Source organism: Varanus komodoensis, unplaced genomic scaffold (genome assembly GCF_004798865.1).
Source record: "Varanus komodoensis strain SLA01 unplaced genomic scaffold, ASM479886v1 scaffold16, whole genome shotgun sequence".
In the NCBI taxonomy this organism is placed as follows: domain Eukaryota; kingdom Metazoa; phylum Chordata; class Lepidosauria; order Squamata; family Varanidae; genus Varanus; species Varanus komodoensis.
In genome coordinates, this window is record NW_025335468.1 from 21,318,496 (window position 1) to 21,339,140 (window position 20,645).

Here is a 20,645-nt window from a genome sequence, read left to right on the forward strand (position 1 = left end):
TGAACAACTAATGTGGTACTGTTACATATTTTCCGTAATATATTGTGGCTAATCAAAGTAAGGAGACATTTGGCTGGATTTATAATACTAAAACATGCTGCTCTTAAATAAGTTAATGCACTGAAATCTGAAGCAGCCAAAACTACTGAAACTATTTTCTAAACTTCTAAATAATCACATTATGTAATAATTATATTCATATAAGTTTGGATCAGATAACTCTCTCTCTCTTTCTCACACATATACACATACACAAAACTTTACACACTTGTTTTAAACAATTCAGCACACACCGTCCATGCTCTATCTGATGGATTCCCTGGGCTAGGCTCCCCAGATTCTGGTTTACTTTGCTGTAGTCCTGAACCTGAGCTCCTGGAACACGTGCTCTTTGTTCACAGGTTACTCACCAGGAAGCAAGACAAGCCCTGCTTGCTGGGCGAGCAGTATTCCTCTTCCGCACCGTGTGCAGCAGCTGATTGCATGGGGCTGCAAGGGATGGAGCCCCATCTGACCACTGTGCCAGCACCTTCCCTCTTCCATGACATCTGCAGCAGTGTTTGTGCTGCTGCACCTGACATGGAAGCAGGTTGCCAATTGTGCAGCCTTCATTCTGTGAGCATTCCTCTCGGCTTGGCTCACTGGGCTGAGCATGAGGGGAAGTTGACTAATTCTAGAGGGATGGCCTCTGGTGAGTTTTGTTCCAACATGGGGGGAAATCTGCACTAGGTATTTCTACTGGTTTTGTGATACCTGGCACATTGGTGTGCCATAGCACTCTCACCCCAGCCTATCTTCCTCATGTTATTTCTGCCACCAAATTCTGGATATCTTCAGACTAGTTATGTCGTGACTTTTTTATATGCTTTATTTTGCCCATGTATTTATTACCATTTTATGCTGAACTTGTGGTATTGTATTGGCGAGGAAGTGTGACTTCAGGTAGGCTGGTGGAGAAGCGGAAGTATCCTACTGGAGTTTTGGCAAAACAGCCAAACAAGAGTTCTTCTTCATGGTCATTTGCATTTCTTCTTTCCATGTTGTCTACACACCTCCAGCTTCTCTCCCTGACTTGCAAATGCAATACTGCTTCCTCCTCCTTCCTTTGTCCTTTGTAAAAAATGAAGTTTGCAATGTTTTTCAAGCCTTTGTGTTTGTTTCTTTTGCTCTCTTGTTCAGGAAACTGACAGACATGCCTACACAGAAGTAAATAACCATCTCATCAGTGACCTTACTAACAAGTAAAGCATACTGATTTTAGCAGAGCTTACTTGTGGGAAAGTCAGCACAGGAGAGGGTACACTTTCTTGCTTTTGGGTGAGGAGGATGGGTTGCTGGTTCTGCTGGCTTCCTCCATGGTAGAATGGCAGCAAATGGCACCACAGCGTCTGCCTTGCCTCTCCCCTCCTCCTCCATGATTTTTGGTGAGGGGGCAGAAGGAACTAATTTCCTTTTCTTTGTAAAGTCTCTAACTCCTTCACACATGCCTAGTTAATGGATTTTTAAAAAGAAACCCTGCACACATCCCCTTTCCAGCTCCTCCAGTTTCTCCAACAATTTTATTTGTGTGTGAGATAAACAATCATGTTTTGAACTATGCTGTATTAATTAGCATGTGCTCCAGCTGTGATAAATGTGTTTTGCATAAATACCAAGACTATGCTCCCTCAAAAATGAAGGGACTCTAGGGTAGATCTCTCCCTTGTGGAAGCAAAGTGCCATTTTGATTGCACAAGGCATGTTTGGATCCTGTCCAGGATTCTTGTAAATACTGTTGAAAGGAAAATTATTTGTAGACTTCATACACATTTAGGAAGCAACATTAAAGGAATTCCTAAGTAACAATTACGTATTATCTTTTTTTTTTTTGGAAAGTTGGGAAGCTTGTGCTGGTTTTCCAGACAACTTTCAATTCACAAACCATCCAGAACATCAAACTTTGGAAACAGTGGACCCAGATAGCCATTTTATTCAATATAAGGTAAGTATAAGGGAGTGTCTTCTATGGGAATGGGAAGGCCTACAATTAAATACTTCTTCCATGTAATAAAATATAAATAAGATGACTAGTTGTTTCAGGCTGTCGATGTGGTTGTGGGCCCAACAGTTTAGAATGATCATTTTATAGAAAGCAGTTCAGTGCAGATAGACAGCACACAGAGATTGGATAGTTGCCCCAGTGATAACATCAACATGTATGTATGATCTTGGTGCTTAAAAGTGGGGAGAAGGTCTTCTTTCCACTTGATCACGGCACAGTAGCCACCAGCAGTTCACCTTCCTCACTTTCAGTACTGGTATGGTATCTATGGAGTGCCCTCCTTCAGAAGCTCACCTGGCCCCTACCTTGGCCTATTTCCATGTTTAGAGAAGATTTTTTTAAAAAATCTAGGCCTTTTAATCTATCTGCACTTTAACTAGAGTTTATTCTCTGCAACTGTGTTTATACTTTTGTTGTTATTGAATACAAAACTGTTTTATTGTTGTGAGATGCCCTGTTATACAGCAGCTTAGAAGTACTGCAGATAGATGAAGCAGGTCAAGAAGGGCTGAACAGGCTTTATACTTGAGGCCTTTAGTGCTAAGGATGTTGGTAGGATCTGGTTTGAGAGATGGGGATAGGTATTGGATTCCATAGGTCACTGGTTGTGGGAACCAGGTTAGACTCAGAGCTCAGATCTATAGCTTCTGGGAATAGTGCTATTCATCCTCCTTTCCCATCTCCCTCCAAGTCATCCCAAGTCATTGCCAGTAGCCTAGGTCTTGTCAATGCCTTCACTTACCCTCATTCTTCATTAGATAAAGCTTGGGGTTTGTTTGGTTGGTTTTACCACAAGTAGGATAGGAGAATGAGCAAAGGACTACAGAGGACCAGAACAGAAGGTGCAGTGGCTACATTCTATCTCACTTTCTCAGAATATTGAAATGATTCATCATTGGATTGTAAGCCACCTTTTCATTCTCTGAAGGGACTCTGATCCAGCAGAGACTCCTGCTAGCAGGAAGTGTGGAGGCAATTTTTACCAGTTTCCTCCTCAGCCCCAGCAGCATTTCCTTTGCAGCTCTAAGAGCTCCTCAAAATAGATTTTCAGAGGGGCACAGGAAGCTGCAGACTGAACAGGGAATTGGCAAAAATGCCCTGGCCTCCTCCTTCCTCTGGAGGAGCATCCATGAGCACAGTTCTGTTCATCAAAATGCTAGCATCCAAACCTTATGGGTAAAACCTGTCAACCCTAGATTTAAAATGTGAGACTGTCCATGTTGCTCAAAACATAAATACTGAGTATTACTGGAAAGTCTGTAATGTTCTTGTGAAAATAGTACATTATATTATTTGAACCAACTGGTATTTATTTATTTAGAAAATTTGTCTATCACTGTCGTCTCTGGACGGCTTACAACATTATTTCAAATCCTAAATAAAATAAATTAACTATTCCACAACTAGGGATAAAACTGATCTATTTAAAATAAATTAAATGAATCTAATACAATTAAAATTACTTTTTGTTAAAATACTGATCAAATAAAAAGGTCTTGACCTGGCACTGAAAAGCATATAATGACAGCGCCAGGCAGACTTCTCTAGGGAGCGCATTCCATAGTCAGGACGCCACCACAGAGAAAGCTCTCCTCCGAGTACTCTGTCTCCTGACCTCTTTCAAAAAGAGTTCCCAGAGGAGGTCCTCTGCTGCCAATCTTAGGGGTTGGGAGGGCATATAGGGAAAGAGGCATTCCTTTAGGTATCCCGGTCCCAAGCCTTTTAGGGCTTTATAGGTAATAACCAGCACCTTGAATTGAGTCCGGACTTCAATGGGAAGCCACTGGAGCTGATAGAGGACTGGAGTTATGTGAGAATAATGATCAGTTCCCGACAGCATCCTGGCAGCTCTATTTTGCACCATCTGAAGTATCCAGACTGTCTTCAAGAGCAGCCCCACGTGGAGCACGTTACAGTAATCCAAGCAGGAGGTAACCAGTGTGTGTGTCACTGTTGCTAGGCAGTTCTCCTCCAGGTAAGTACGCAGCTGATGGATCAGCCAAAGCTGAAGGAAAGTGCTCCTCACCACTGCTGTCACCTGGGCTTCCAGGGACAGCTTCGGGTCGAGGAGTACTAAGCTGCGAACCCTGTCCCTCAGAGGGAGTGCAACCCCATTTAGGACAAGGCCCAAGTCCCCCATCCCGAGGACCGAGCCACCCACCAACAGGACCTCCGTCTTGTCTGGACTGAGCAGTTTATTGGCCCTCATCCAGCCCATTACTTCGGCCAGGCACCGGTTCAGCACAGCCACTGCCTCACCTGGATTGGTGGAAAACGAGAGGTAGAGCTGGGTATCATCAGCGTACTGATGATCCTGCAGCCCACACCTCCTGATGACCTCTCCCAGCGGTTTCATGTAGATGTTGAATAGCAAGGGGGACAAAATGGAGCCCTGCAGTACTCTATGGCAGAGTTACCATGGCACAGAGTCAAAGTCCCCCAGCACCACCTTCTGGAATCGGCTGGCAAGGTAGGAGCGGAACCACTGCCAAGCAGTGCCTCCTATCCCCAATCCCACCAGCCTATCCAGAAGGATACCATGGTCGTTGGTATCGAAAGCCACTGAGAGGTCCAGGAGAACCAACAGGGATGCACTCCCCTGTCCCTCTCCCTGCACAGGTCATAATTTTTTCCTTGTGATGTATGCTATTCTTAGGGCCTCAAAGCTGGCGCTGTTTTATGTTAACAGAAAGCTAAATAGGGTTTGAGAGGTGAGGATAACGCACCTCTCTGCAGTTTTAACCTCTTCTGTCAGAAACCATTCAGAAAAGTGCTTGATTCCAGACATAATCACTGTTGAAATTATAAATGATATTATTCTACTAATATCTGCTGGTCATGGACATGAGCTCTTAGTTTTCTGACTATAAAGAGAATTGCATGGTTTACCAAGCTTGCAATTTAGTTACGTTTAAGCAACATTTACTTAGAACATAACTATGACTGTTCATTAGCATTTGTTGGGAGTTAAGGTTCCTCCTTAGTGCATTCAAAATCCACAGATCTTTTCCTTGGAAAGTGTCCTTTATTGAGTATGCTTGGGCCCCATCCCTTCGAGAGGGGCCTTATGAAAATGAGCACTCCTCCTCTCTGCATGCTGATCCTCTAATTTGAGCTGCCTTTCTATGCTGATGCCATGGGGTCAAGAGCTCTGCCTGCTTTATCTGAGTCTTGGAAGCTTCCCTGCTCCAAGTCCCCTCCCAGCAACTGTACATTTTGGTTATTTTCAGAGACTGCCTGCCCACCCGGGAAGTCTAGCCTTGAGATAAATGTCTTTGCTTCTCTAATCTCAGTGTCTCAGGATGGCCCACACTGTTAGGCCCTCTCCTGTTCTCCTCTCCCTTCTCTGTTTCTGATTCTTCTGAAGCCCAGCCAGCAGCCCTTGGGAATGCCCAGCACCCAAAGCAGCCATCTTTCACACTCCCAACAGCATTGTAAATTGAGTATGTCTTTGCTTTTTGGGATAAGCACACTTCAGATGAAGTAGAATTTATCTGGATTGTTCTTTTTCATAACCGGGGGAAATTATACCAGTTCCTGTTTATAAAGATAAAGGAAAGATGAGAAGTAAAGCATGAGAGATAAAAGATTAAATAGTATCAAATGTTAACAGTACAGTTTTTATTCCTATTTCTAGAGTCAGACATTTAAATGTGCTTTGAAGATGAATGTGTTGCATGTCATTTAAACACTTTGCAGTGAGTAGTAATTTGATACCTTTTGAAAGCTAATTCAAGGCAAAGAGGTCAGATACCAATGGTTTGTGTGGTGTGTGTTTTAAATTCCCTAATGTTAAAGCTCATTGAAATGTAGAAGACACTAAGAGGATTATACACTAAAAAGGCAAAAGTCTCATGTTCTGGATGCTCACACATTAAGATTGTCCTCAGGTATAGATAGTAATGCTCAACCCCCTCACTGTTGTATTTAATCTTTTATTGACAGACAAAACCTTTCCAACAGAGTAAAATTTGTGACATATAATCCCTGTTCCTAAATCTGGGGATAGAGATAACCCATACAATTATAGCCTGTTGCTCGTTTCTCACTGTTGACAAAGCTAGGCCATGTATCAGTGACCTGGGATAGACTGCTGGATTTTTCTTTTGACAAAGACAAAGCTGGAAGCAATATCTTTCAGGATGTTGGCTATTTCTCTTTGCAACTGGTTTTCTAATAAAAGCAGAGGAACATTTTAATTTAGAGCACACCTTTGGAAGACAAGAATATGTAGTATCATGAAAGTATATAGGCAGTCCCCAGGTTACAAATGAGTTCTGTTCCTGAGAAAATGGAAATTCATCTATAAGTTGAGTTGTTAAAACCCTATGAGCAATTACAAGTCGATTGTTCTATTTATGGTCTGCACATTACTGGCCTAAGCAAATATTAAACCACAGCTTTGCATGTGAAGAAAGGCAAGAAAATAAATCAGTTCTGTAAATCAGGATCCCAGTGAAAGTGAATTTTTAAAAAATAATTAATAGGCTTTATGGCAGTTCATTCATAAGTACAGGTTGTTTGTAACTTGGATGTTCATATCTTGGGGATTGCCTGCACTTTTATCTTCAGATTTCAGGAACATTACTGTGATTTCTTCATACCACACAGTCTGTAGTACTGGACTTACACAACATAGAATTCCAGTGGAAGAGTTTCACCAACCTTGGCTTATGGTATAATTTTATGAAGCATTGCTGTAGTTCATTTTGTCAGGATAGACAGCAGGACAATATTTTTTGCAAAGCAATAGGTAAAACTGATTCCTAGGATGAGATATATCTCTCAAGGCTTCCTACTAACTATGGCTTTCTGAAAGACAGGCAATTTAGGGACATACCAGACATGTGAATTCATTTAACACGAGCTTGCTTTTTGACTATAAAAGGGGAATGGGGAGTTTAGATATTAAATGGAATGGAATGTATGGAACCTTTCTGTGAGGCAGCTAGAAACAGCCCATGCTAGATGGGATGCTTTTTTCCTTCCTTTGGTCCATATAACTGTGTATTATTAAAAATAATGAACATGCATACCGATGCAAAATGCCAATGAATTACAGTCATTGCATATTTTGTGATATGTATTGTTTCAACTGAGGCTCAGGATGATCCTGCTTAACTCACAGAGGGAAACAGGTGAAGAAAGTGAGATTTCTGGTTTAATTCATTCCTTTAGAAAATAAATTTAATTATTTGTAACATGAATGCTCCATTGAATATTGAGCAATCTGCAGTTTATCCTGCCTTTTCAAAGGAATGTTTCTGTCCAGACATTCCCTCCAAGGAAGACATTCTGTTCTCTCCCACATGGTTTTCCATTTTTCTTTGCAGTGGTTACTCTCCACTCTCTGGTTACCAAATCCTCACAGGATTCTCACTGGAAATCCTTGCTGCTTGGGAGAGAGTGCCGCCTTAGCTTTTGTGTATGTCTTTTGGCTTTTTTTTTTTTAATGTACTTCTACAAACCACAGGGTCCCAAAGTTTCTCAGTGATTATATTTTCACCACATTTCTCTCAGCTGAATTCATTATTAAACCTAGCTGAACTACCCCACTCATCTTCAAGAGGACTGTAAAAGAAGTATAATGTATCTCTTGGAAGTTTGTTAATATACCAGGCTAGGTTGATAGGAATTGTTTGGTGCCACTGTCCAAGGGCCCATGTGACACTGCACATCCCCAATGCTAACCAAAGCACCTACAAGTCATACATTTGATATTTTATTGAGAGTACAACCTCCTTTAGAACAGGTTGAACTGTACTTAGCTGGACAGACAAGACATTCACTAAGAGCACATTTATCTTGTCTCAGTTTAATGATTCTTATCCAGGCTGTTCGCAAGGTACAGAACAGCTACTGCTTTTCTTGGGGGCATCTAGTTGTGGAATTTGCTCAGAGGTGCATCCCAATGCCCATGTTGTAGTCTTTTCGCTGCCTGGTAAAAACTTTATTTTTCCAAGCATTTTAGTCTGTTCTACATCTGTTAGTGTATTTTAAATCTTTGTACAGATGCTACTCCTTCGTGGATCACTGCCTTGTCATGGTGAAGGGGCTTGCGGAGCTCAATGAAGCTATGAGCTATGCCATGCAGGGCCACCCAAGATGGACGGGTCATAGCAGAGAGCTCTGACAAAACGTGATCCACTGGAGAAGGAAATGGCAACCCACTCCAGTATCTTTGCCATGAAAACCCCATGGACAGTACCAAAGGGCAAAAAGATATGACACCGGAAAATAAGCCCCTCAGGTCGGAAGGTGTCCAGTATGCTACTGGGGAAGAGTGGAGGGCTAGTACTAGTAGTGCCAGAAAGAATGAAGTGACTGGGTCAAAGCCGAAAGGACACTCAGTTGCAGATGTATCTGGTGGTGAAAGGAGAGTCAGATGCTGTAAAGATCTATACTCCATAGGACCTGGAATGTAAGATCCATGAATCAAGGCAAGCTGGATGTGGGCAAACAAGAGATGACAAGACTGAACATCGACATCTTAGGAATCAGTGAACTAAAATGGACAGGAATGGGTGAATTTAATTCTGATGACCATCAGGTATACTACTGTGGGCAAGAATTCCTCAGAAGAAATGGAGTAGCCTTCATAGTCAATAAAAGAGTAGGAAAAGCAGTACTGGGATACAATCTCCAAAATGACAGAATGATCTCGAATGCAAATTCGAATGCAAGGCAAACCATTCAACATCACAGTAGCCCAAGTCTGTGCCCCAACCACTGGTGCTGAAGAGGCTGAAGTTGACCAGTTCTATGAAGGCCTACAACACCTTCTAGAATTAACACCAAAAAATGATGTCCTCCTCATCATGGGGAATTGGGATGCTAAAGTAGGAAGCCAAAAGATAACTGGAATAACAGGCAAGTTTGGCCTTGGAGTACAAAATGAAGCAGGGCACAGGCTGGTAGAATTTTATCAAGAGAATACGATGGTCACAGCAAACACTCTTTTCCAACAACCCAGGAGACGACTCTACACATGGACATCACCAGATGGTCAACACAGAAATCAGATTGACTATGTCTTCTGCAGCCAAAGATGGAGAAGCTCTGTACAGTCAGTAAAAACAAGATCAGGAGCTGACCGTGGCTCAGATCATGAGCTTCTTGTTGCAAAATTTAGGCTTAAATTGAAGAAAGTAGGGAAAAGCACTAGGCCACTCAGGTATGACCTAAATCATATTCCTGACGAATACACACTAGAGGTGACAAATAGATTTAAGGAATTAGATCTGATAGACAGAGTGCCTGAAGAACTATGGATGGAGGTTCGCAACATTGTACAAGAGGTAGCAACTAAAACCATCCCAAAAAAAAAGAAATGCAAGAAAGCAAAATGGCTGTCTGAGGAAGCTTTACAAATAGCTGAGGAAAGAAGGGAAGCGAAAGGCAAGGGAGAAAAGGAAAGATACACCCAATTGAATGCAGAATTCCAGAGAACAGCTAGAAGAGATAAGAATGCCTTCTTAAATGAACAGTGCAAAGAAATAGAAGAAAACAATAGAATAAGGAGGACCAGAGATCTCTTCAGGAAAATTGGAGATATGAAGGCAACATTTCATGCAAAGATGGGCATGATAAAGGACCAAAATGGCAGGAACCTAACAGAAGCAGAAGAGATTAAGAAGAGATGGCAAGATTACACAGAGGAACTATCTAAAAAAGAGCTTAACATCCCTTATAACCATGATGGGGTGGTCACTGACCTTGAGCCAGACATCCTGGAATGTGCCAGTCAAATGGGCCTCTGGAATGTGAAGTCAAATGGGCCTTAGGAAGTCTGAGCAACAACAAAGCTAGTGGAGGTGACAGTATTCCAGCTGAGCTATTCAAAATCTTAAAAGACGATGCAGTAAAAGTACTACACTCAATATGCCAGCAAATTTGGAAAACTCAACGGTGGCCACAGGATTGGAAATGGTCAGTTTACATTCCCATCCCAAAGAAGGGCAATGCCAAAGAATGTTCAGATTACCACACCATTGCACTCATTTCACATGCTAGCAAAGTTATGCTCAAAATCCTACAAGCTAGGCTCCAGCAGTATGTGGACTGAGAACTACCAGAAGTACAGGCAGGATTTCGAAGAGGGAGAGGAACTAGAGATCAAATTGCCAACATACGCTGGATCATGGAGAAAGCTAGAGAGTTCCAGAAAAACATCTACTTCTGCTTCATTGACTATGCTAAAGCCTTTGATTGTGTGGATCACAACAAATTGTGGCAAGTTCTTAAAGAGATGGGAGTACCTGACCATCTTATTTGTTTCTTGAGAAACATATATGCAGGTCAAGAAGCAACAGAGAGAACTGGACACGGAACCACTGATTGGTTCAAAATTGAGAAAGGAGTTAGGCAAGGCTGTATACTGTCGCCCTGTCTATTTAACTTATATGCAAAGCACATCATGAGAAAGGCGGGCCTAGATGAATCAACAGTTGGAATTAAGATTGCTGGGAGAAATATCAACAACTTCAGATATGCAGATGATACTACTCTCATGGCAGAAAGTGAACTAAAGAGCCTCTTGATGCGGGTGAAGCAGGAGAGCGCAAAAGTTGGCTTGAAACTCAACATTAAGAAAACTAAGATCATGGCATCCGGGCCTCTCACTTCCTGGCAAATAGATGGGGAAGAAATGGCAAATAGATGGGGATGAAATGGGGGTAGTGACAGATTTTATTTCCCTGGGCTCCAAGATCACCACAGACGGGGACTGCAGCCAAGAAATTAAAAGACGCTTGCTCCTGAGGAGGAAAGCTATGGCAAATCTAGACAGCATACTAAAAAGCAGAGACGTCACCCTGCCAACAAAAGTGCATATAGTCAAGGCTATGGTTTTCCCAGTTGCAATGTATGGCTGTGAAATTTGGACCATAAGGAAGGCTGAGCACCGAAGAATTGAGGCCTTCGAATTGTGGTGCTGGTGGAGACTCCTGCGAGTCCCTTGGACAGCAAGGCGATCAAACTGGTCAGTCCTAGAGGAGATCAACCCTGACTGCTCTTTAGAAGGCCAGATCCTGAAGATGAAACTCAAATACTTTGGCCACCTAATGAGAAGGAAGGACTCCCTGGAGAAGAGTCTAATGCTGGGAACAATTGATGGCAAAAGAAGAAGGGGACGGCAGAGGATGAGGTGGCTAGATGGAGTCACTGAAGCAGTTGGTGTGAGTTTGAGTGGACTCCAGGGGATGGTGGAGGACAGGCGAGCCTGGAGGAATGTTGTCCATGGGGTCGCAATGGGTCGGACATGACTTCGCGACTAACAACAACAACACAGATGCTAAGGTTTTTTTTTAATTTTGTATATTTAAAATTATATATTTTAGCATGTTAGGGTTCCAATTGTAGTGAAGGTATTAGGTGGTATAGAAATGAACGAATGAACGAATGAATGAAACACGCTAATAGCAGGGAAAATGTAATAGAGCAGGCTGCAATGCAACCTTTCCTTGGATAGTGAGAAAATGCGACTGCTTGGATTTAATGGCAGTATCCAGAAACAATTCATGAGTAAATTAACCCACTAATTTCAGGGACAGGTGCTGTGGTAGAGCTGCAGGTAAGCTGTGTCCTCTTCATAGTAAAATCTCTTGAATACTTCATTTGTGGATTGTTACCATGACATCCAAACCAGAAATACAGGGTTTTTCACAGGTTAAACAACCTCAAGTTTACTCAAGAACAAGCTGTGTGCAAACTTTGGGTTTTAGCATGAATAGCCACAAGTTCCTTAGTCATGGTAACAACCCTTAAATGTAGCATTTGAAGGTTGTCACTGGAAATATTGTACTGGGATTAAAAACCAGAATACAATGTGATGAGGAATTAAATGGGAATTGTTCCAAGTATTAATCACTGGCATGAAGTGTATCCACAGATATTAGGCTTACTTGCTATGAGAAACCTGTAGGGTCTCAGTGAAAGTCTGAGATCACCAGGTACTAGGCACTGAGCATTCCTCAACTCATCCTTGAGGTAAGTATTTTTATATACCCATTTGCTGGCTTTTTCTCAACCCCCCCCCCCCCATTTCCTTGTTTCTCAGGAAGGGGGGGCTAACATGTATATACTGACAGTCTCTGAAACAGCAGGAGAGATTAACTGTATAAAATCCATGCCAACAGGTGTTATTCTTTGGCTTTGTATGTCAAACCAGGGCTGTGCAAATTGTCCAAATAACTAGTGCCTTGGGAGCAATGTTTGTCACATCAAGAAGCCCTCTGACTAGAGGAATGTTTATAAATATTTCTATTACCTGTTTATTGACAATCTGTATTCATATACCAAATTTGCACTTAATAAATTATACACACACACACACACAGTTTCATTCTAACTAATCATCCTCATGTCCAAAAGTGATGTGCCTCGGCTGGACTTTGCCTCTGGATTTTATGAAACCAACCAGAAACTTGTGTGAGGCTGGGGCAACTTGCACATCCCTGCAAGTTGTTGTGGGAACACTGCCACTATATCTAAAGAGTGTCAGTGTGGCAGAATCAGATTCTTGAAAAGTTTAGGAATATGAAGGTTAAAGTTAAACCAAATCTGGGGTCTGTTCAGATAGAGGAAAGAATCTTTCAGCAGTATTATAATGGGGAATTGGACTCCTTGAAAGGATCAGAATCCCAGAATCAGGACAAACTTGCTTCACCTGTTTTCCTCTCAGTTAAGCAGGATCATCCTGAGCCTCAGTTATCAGATTGTGTTGATAATGTATCCTCACAAAGTGTCCACTGTGTTTGGTTTTTCCTGGGATTCCAGTTACTCAGAAAAGTTACTCAGAGAACACAGACAGGTTATTCAGAGAAGATGTAATAGTTACTTTCATTTAGTCACTTAAAATATCTGTGTCCCTTAACAATGTAGTTTTAAATATATCTGCATGTTTGTTTTTGAATGAAAATAGTTCTGAAGAAACTGCATTTCTTTTAGTTAGTATTTTATATCACACATATAGCCAGCACTATTTTTGATGATGTATCAAGACTTCCATGTATGTACTTTCGATGTAGTTCGTACTTTCTTGAATGTAAGAAAGAGGTGATTCCTGCTTCTCAGGAAGCATGGCACCTGCTCTGAGTTGTTGCCTTTCTAATTACTTAACTGTTCACTTCTAGATGAAACACTAGACTTCTGCCTGATGTGTGAAAAAAACCAAAAACCTTAGTCAAGCCATGTTTTGACAGATTTATATTTGAGGCTGTTTGGTCCTGAGCATGGAGTCTGCAGATCTACACTTCGTACTTAGAAGTCATGGCAATAACCAATCCTGAGTAGACAGCTACTCATGCAACACTTTACAATAACTCTCTTCCTTGTTAGCCAGATATTTTACACCCCATAATATTCTTATTGGTAAAGGGTGTGACACTTACCCCTTGCCTGGAATACTGGATGGGGCTTGCCTGCAACATAATGCTGTCACCATTTACAGCCCATTATTTTCCTCAAGATGACTGAGTGGTGGGAAAAAAGGTGGATTAGGTGACAGCATTGGGCGAGGAAAATAATCCTAGCTTTTGCTTAAATGGCCTGTACATTTCTCTATATTAGTGACATGTTTTGGAACTTAGAAGCCCAAATCAGTGTCAGGGATACTGTTGTATAAAGACTCAATTGGAATTTAGAGGTTTTGTGGAAAGTTTTTGTTGGAATGTTTTTTCATCTTGCCTACTAAACCAATTATGTGGTCACAGAATTAAACTATGTCTGTCATGATTTGTTTTTAATCAGGAAAGAATAGGAGTCCTAGATAGGGGAGGAAGTTCAGAAAGAACCTCTTTCCCATGGCAGAGGTTTCCAGCCACTGAAAGCTGAGTAAATTTCAGTTTGTCTCTAAACTTTGTCACATCTCATAATGGCTCACTTGTCACTTTTTCTCTTCTTTCATCACAATTTCCTAAAATTATGACATTTGGGGAAGAGAGAAAATGCCAGCAGGCTCTTCTAAGTTACTTATCCATTGCTAATGCATACTCTAGAAAGTGTGATTCTATTTCTCCTGACCACAGGGTATGAAAGGTGGAGGGTCTCAGAATACTTAGAAGCTTTCACTGCAGATAGTGAGAAACGTTAGGAAAAGCTTTAGCCATATGTACCTTCTGCTCTTCTTTCTCACTCTTGGTAACTCGATGACTTTAGTAAATGGGGATAGGAAACAGTGGGGGCCTGAGCTTTTCAAAAAGTTTCTCCAAAAAAGCTCAGAAAAGGTTTGTTCACCTTTGTTAATCTGCTCTATCTAGTCCTTATGTTTAAATGTACTAAATATTAGTACATTGTTTTGTTCTGTGTCAGATTATCAGTTGTGCTGTATTGTTTATCATTTATTATTTTTCTATTTACACATGGAAATAATTGGATAAAATACAGAGGAAATGGGCAGATATGTAAATATGCAATTAGAGAATGAGGTTGCAGAACTTTGATTTGATTTGATTCAGATAAAATGTTACAACTGACAATGCACCAAATCTTTTCCTATTTTGATTGGGGAGGTTGGTAGAAATATAGTTACCAAAACACAAGCACCTATATTTGTGAGGTTGTTCAACTTTTATTGTCCAGTTCTCTGCCACTGTTTCTCCTTTGTGATTCTGCTTTGATGTTGTTTTTCTTCTTACTGCAAATTCTTTTTCTTTGATCGCATAGTGAAAGAGGATGATGTTTTTGTTTGTTTAATTCCTTTGCTGCCCAATAACCATAGTTGTCTAGATGGTTTACAGCAGCACATACAACCAACATTAAAAACATAATTAAAAGGTCACAGCAGCACCTACCCCCATATTTTAAAAAACACACATAAAAAAGCTGCAAGAGCTTATGCAGAGTAAATCAAGGTATGTTTAAGCGGCCAACAAAGCCCTGGTAAACTAATAAAATGCCCTACAATAGAGACAATCTTAACTTGACACCAAAAGTATATTAAGTGAGGATTTCTTCCATAACAGATTTTGTCTTTTATGTAATTTTTTTATTGAATTATGTTTTTATACATGTGATTTTATTATTATTGTATAATTATATTTCAATTTTATGGATTGTGAACCATCCCGAGATGCCAAGGCATAAGGGACAGCATACAAAAGTTTTAAATAAAAAAATAAATAATAAATAATAACAGTAGGACCAGTGAACACTGAAAAGGCCCTTCTCCCTCTTGCCACCAACCAACTCTTCCTTGGAGGTGGCAATTTGAGGCAAGCCACAGTTCTTGACTGTACTGTCTGAATAGATTGCTGTCAGGAAAGGTGTTTACGGATTAAAACCAGCACCTTGAATTGGGCATGGAAGCATTTAGGCAGATGATGGAAGTGGGCCAGAATTGGTGTTATATGTTCTGAATGTCTGGCCTCTGGCTGTCACATTTTGCACAAGCTGCACCTTCTCAATAGTCTTCAAGGGAAGCCCCATGTAAAGTGCATTGTCTTAATCTAGGTTAGAGATTAACTGAAGATAATTACTGCTGGCAGCCTATCTCTGCCCAGCCAGAGGCATAGCTGAGCCACCAACCAAAGCTGGTAAAAGGTACTCCAAGCCATTGAAGCCACTTGTGCCCCAAGTAACAAAGATGGCTCAAGGAGCACCCCGGGCTACAAACCTGCTCCCTCAAGAGTAGTACAACCCCACCTAGAACAGACTGAATTCTTTGCATCCATTAAGAACAACGCTAACAGCACTTCAGTCTCACTAATAGCATCTTAATCTCTTGACTGAGTTTCAGTTTTTCAGTCCTCATCCAATCTATTGTCACAGCAAGGTACCAGTTTAGCACATCCACTTATTTATTGAAGATGAAAAGGACAACAGAGCAGTGTGTCATCAGCATACTGATCACAATGCACCCCAAAACTTTGGATGACCCCGCTCAGCAGTTTCATGTGGATGTTAAATAGCATGGGAGTCAGTTTGACCCCTGAGGAACACCATACAGGAAAGTCCAGGTGGCAGAGCAATATCCCTCAAGGATCATCTTCCGGAAACAGCTATCCAAGTGCTCCCCATGGCTCAGACAGTCACTCCAGAAGTATACTATGGTAGATGGTATTAAAAGCTGTTCAAGAGTACTATTAGGGTCACACTCCTCCTGTCTCTCTGAATATAGCTCATCATACAACATGACCAAAGCTGTTTCTGGGCCCTGGATGTTAGGAAGGTGCCAGGTCCTGATGGGTTATACCTGAAACTCAGTCAAGAGATTGAGTTGGCAGGAGTACTTTCACATCTGTTGGCCTCAGTTTTTGAGACCTTGTGGAAAACAGAAGTTCTGGAGGATTGAAAGGTGGCGTCAGTGGTACCAATCTTCAAAAAGGTTAGCAGAAAGGACAAGGAGAATTACAGGCCAGGAAGCCTTACATCCTTTCTGGGAAAGATGATGAAAAAGCTCATAATAGGGAAAACTAGAAACCCTGGATAGGAAAGGGTGGTTGGTAGCCACGCAACATGGCTTCAGCAAAAATACGTCCTGCCAGACAAACCTTCTATGACAAGGTTCTGTGACAAGGTTTCAAGTTGGTTTTCAGTGGGTCCTTTGACAAGTTCCTGCATGATATCCTGGTTAAGAAATTGATGAGCTTTGGGATAGATCAATGCACTGTCCGATGGATTAAGGCGTGGTTGACGGACCACAAGCAGAGGGTAACTATCAGTTGGGAGCTATTAGGGTGGCAGCCAGTGACAAGTGGAGTCTCCCAGGTCTCAGATCTGGGACTGATTCTGTTGAACCTTTTAATCAATGACCTGGAAGAGAGGGGAACCAGTTTGCTGACCAGATGTGCACATAATACCAAAGTGGGAGCAGTGGCTACAATGGAGGAGCAAGCACTCCAGATCCAAAAGGATCTGGACAGACTGTGGAAGTGGGCAGGGGACAACAGGATGGTATTCAACACAGATAAGTACAAAGTCTTGTACTTGGGAATAAGAAATAAGTGCAATAGTTACAGGATGGGGTACAAGTGGCTGGAGAGCAACACTTGTGAAAGGGATCTCAGGGTACTTGTCAACAGCAGGTTAAACATGAGCCAGCAGTGTGACGTGGTGGTTAAGGGGTCGAATGCCTTCCCTGGATGTGGTCAGAAGTGTGGATTCCAGATCAAAAAAAGTGCTGGTACTGCTCTATAAGACTCTGGTGCATCCACAGCTGGAGCACTGTGTCCAATTCTGGGCTCCACATTACAAGAGGTACATAGCAAAGTTAAAATCAGCTCAGCACAGGGTCACAAGAATGGTAGCAAGATTAGGGGTGAGGGGTGAATTCCATATGAGATCAGATTGAAGGAACTGGGTCTTTTTGTCCTGGAGAAGAGAAGACTCTGATGGGGAACTTATAGCAACTTACAGGTATGTGAAGGGGTCTCACAGTTGGAGGGTCATGACCTGTTCTCCTCTGTGGTAGAGGGAAGGACATGATCTAATGGGGCAAAGCTAAAGGAACTGGGTTTTAGGTTGGACCCCTAGGACAGGGGTCCTCAAACTTTTTGAACAGGGGGCCAGTTGAAAGGTGCTGGTGATGGGTGCGGGCCACTAAGGCAGTGTGGGCGGGGGGCACAGGCTGGGGCAGGGGACACGCATGTGCACGGCAAGGCAGGGGTTGGTTTTCTCTGAGCAAGTCCAAAAGGATCTCCTTGCGAGCAAGCCAGTGCCTCGCCACGGCGCACACGGCAAGCTATGGTGGGCCGGATCCAGCCCGCGGGCTGCAGTTTGAGGACCCATGCCCTAGGATATGGAATAGGCTTCCACAGGAGGTGCTGGACGCCCCATCAGTGAGGGCATTCAAGGAAATATTGGACACTCTCATGTTGAATTGAACAGAGCTGGCTTGTGCCAGGGGTCAGACTAGATGGCCTAGGATGCTCCTTCCAACTTGCTCCGCTTCTATGTTTCTGTGCCAAAACTGAGACAAAATCTGGATTGAAATGGATCTAGATCAGTGATGGCGAACCTTTTAGAGACCGAGTGCCCAAATTGTAACCCAAAACCCACTTATTCATTGCAAAGTGCCAACGCTGCAATAAAACCTGAATACTGAGGTTTTAGTTTAGAACTGCTCACAGCCAGTCCAAGCATCCATCCATCCATCCATCCATCCATCCATCCATCCATCCAATCTCCTTGGCAGCGCACTGACCAGCCATGCGAAAGCTTAGACAAGTCGCGGCTCATGAGTTGCAGCTCGTAACATCATCACCTGGTGCTGCTACTCCTTTCCAAGCATGCGCATGCCCCTATGTGCACTGTTATCCAATGCTCGGCTGCTGGGGCGATGCTGGGGTGACTTGGCTCACATGCCAACAGAGAGGGCTCTGCGTGCTTGCAGCAGCACGTGTGTCATCGGTTTGCCACCACTGATCTAGATCATCAATCTCATGCAAGAGTGCCTAGTACTGGTTGGCCACTACTTGCTTAAAAACCTTGGGGGACTGGAGCCTCTTGATAGAACTTCAGCCCACCCAGTGACAATGCCAGCCAGTAGCAAGAGGTTGACAAGATAGTAAGGGGGCTGTTGGAGAAGCTAAGCCAAATGGGAAAGAAAGCTGGCAAGATGATAAATCCAACATTATCACCTGTGCTGAACAAATCTGGGCTGCTTGTCTTCAGGTTTGTTCCTGGAACATTTCCTGTGCTATGCTGGTCACTTAAGGCAAAAAAGACCAAAAGTATGTGAAAGTTGCTGCTGCTGAAACACCCCCCCCCCCTTTTCCTTCAGTACTAGCTATTATTCTTTTCTATGTTGTGGTATATAGATCAGAAGCTTTATTAGAATGGTTGTGGATGAATATAAATGTGTTTTTAATGTGAACATTTATATTTGATTATATTATGAGTAAAGTTTCCAGAAATCTATACATATTGCCAAATATTGTGCTGTAGGGGTATCTGTATTGAACAAGGTAGATCATTTAAGACAAACAGCTTGCCTCTACCAGGCAATACCATAGAATATGTATTTTTAAAGTTATAAACATAAAGAAAAGAAAGTTAATAGTATGATTCATGGTATGTGTTGCTCCATTGCTCCACACTCTGTGGGAACTATAATATCACCTGAAGATGGGTTAGAGGGACATGGTGTTTCTTGATCTGATGTTTTTATGTAATATGAAGCATTATATCTCTTGAAGAACAGCATGGCATTCGTGCTGGGTGCCAACCTGAAATGAATACTGAGGGGACAATATTTCCTCCCCACCGCACCACAAAATCAGATGTGATAAGATTAAAGCCAGTGGCATTGCTAAGAGGACACAGGGACTTACAGCAGGTGCACATCATAATGATCTCTTTCTCTAATTCCAGCCATAACAATCTTCCACACAGTTGTGTCGCCTCTGATAGCAACTTAGATTGGGGAGGGCAAGTGCATGTGTTGCTTTAAGTCCTTCAGCCTTTAGTGGGGATTAGCAGAACATCAGTTCTCATTGTACAAAAACTGTAGGGTTTCTCTCCTCAGTACTGCTGCAGCTGGCTAACAGGTAATGTCATCTTTTTGGCCAACGGTGTTCTTGCTCTTTGTGTCTTTTATAGGCTTCTGAATAAGCCATGGCAAGATGATGACAGGCCCCTAAAATAATATTTAGATTTTAAATAGAGCTGTAGAGTATTCAAATGGTCCATGTACAGAATTCTTAATTATGCCAAATATAATCCTGCAAGGTAGCTCTATGAATAACCTTTCCTTCCTATAATGTGTCTGGTCTTGGCAACTTGGCAACTTCTTGGCAACTTCCCATATTCTGGGTAAGTGTTTATTTAGGTGTAAGTTGTAAAAATTTAATTCTAGGTATACATTAGCTTACAATCCTATTTGGGCTTGCATCTGAATAGCCATGTATCATGTTGCACTGAGAATGATTTGACCCAAGCTGTACTTGTAACAAAGAAAATCTAGGAAGCAAGACTTATTAAAAAACAATATAACAAGGTACTAGATCTTAATAGTCATAACAATGTTTGATTCAAATTTCTGTACAATAACATACCACTGAAATGTTGCATAGAATTTTCTCTGTAATTTCTAATAGTATCAAGTTAAAATGTTAATTAAATGATATTACTCTTTCATTTGATGTAGACTGATCCCCAGATGGTTCTACTCATGTCAGTTACCATGGAAAATTTGAGGAAAGACATTCCCAGAAGAAATGACCATAAAGGCACAGTTCGCTGGCCTCTTTTTAATATGTGGCTGATCACAAAGGTATCCCAGTATAAGATACATCAACTTTAATGATGCCTTCTTGGTGTTTGTGATGTGAAAGATATCCTATTGATGATTTTTGTTGTTTTGGTTGTTAGTTTAGTTGTTAGAATCAAAATGCACAGGGTTAGTGTTCAGGACTGTTAAAAACCAAATGGCATATTGAAACCAAATTGTTCCTTGGTTTCGTGTGAAAACAAATTGCAGTTGATTTTGATGGAATGCAGATGGTTAAAACCAAAGGCAATTTCATCTTCTGATGGTTGTCTTATCAAGTGGGTTCTCCATTATCTTTGAGCTAGTTCTAGTCAAGATGGATAGAATTTTACATATGTCCCCATTAGAGATATAAAAATGTCCTTGTTTATGCAGTGCATGTATTTGGGGATGAAG

General features: G+C 41.8%; 1 protein-coding gene across 1 annotated transcript in view; it reads left to right on the forward strand.

Annotated features, from left to right (window-relative positions):
* Window positions 1–20,645, forward strand: part of DCDC1 (doublecortin domain containing 1) — a 322,276-nt gene that overhangs the window by 163,375 nt on the left and 138,256 nt on the right. Inside the window, exons 12-13 of the mRNA XM_044426107.1 lie at window positions 1,876–1,981; window positions 20,127–20,252. Coding sequence (XP_044282042.1) covers window positions 1,876–1,981; window positions 20,127–20,252 — 232 coding nt within the window. The remainder of the gene's footprint in view (window positions 1–1,875; window positions 1,982–20,126; window positions 20,253–20,645) is intronic.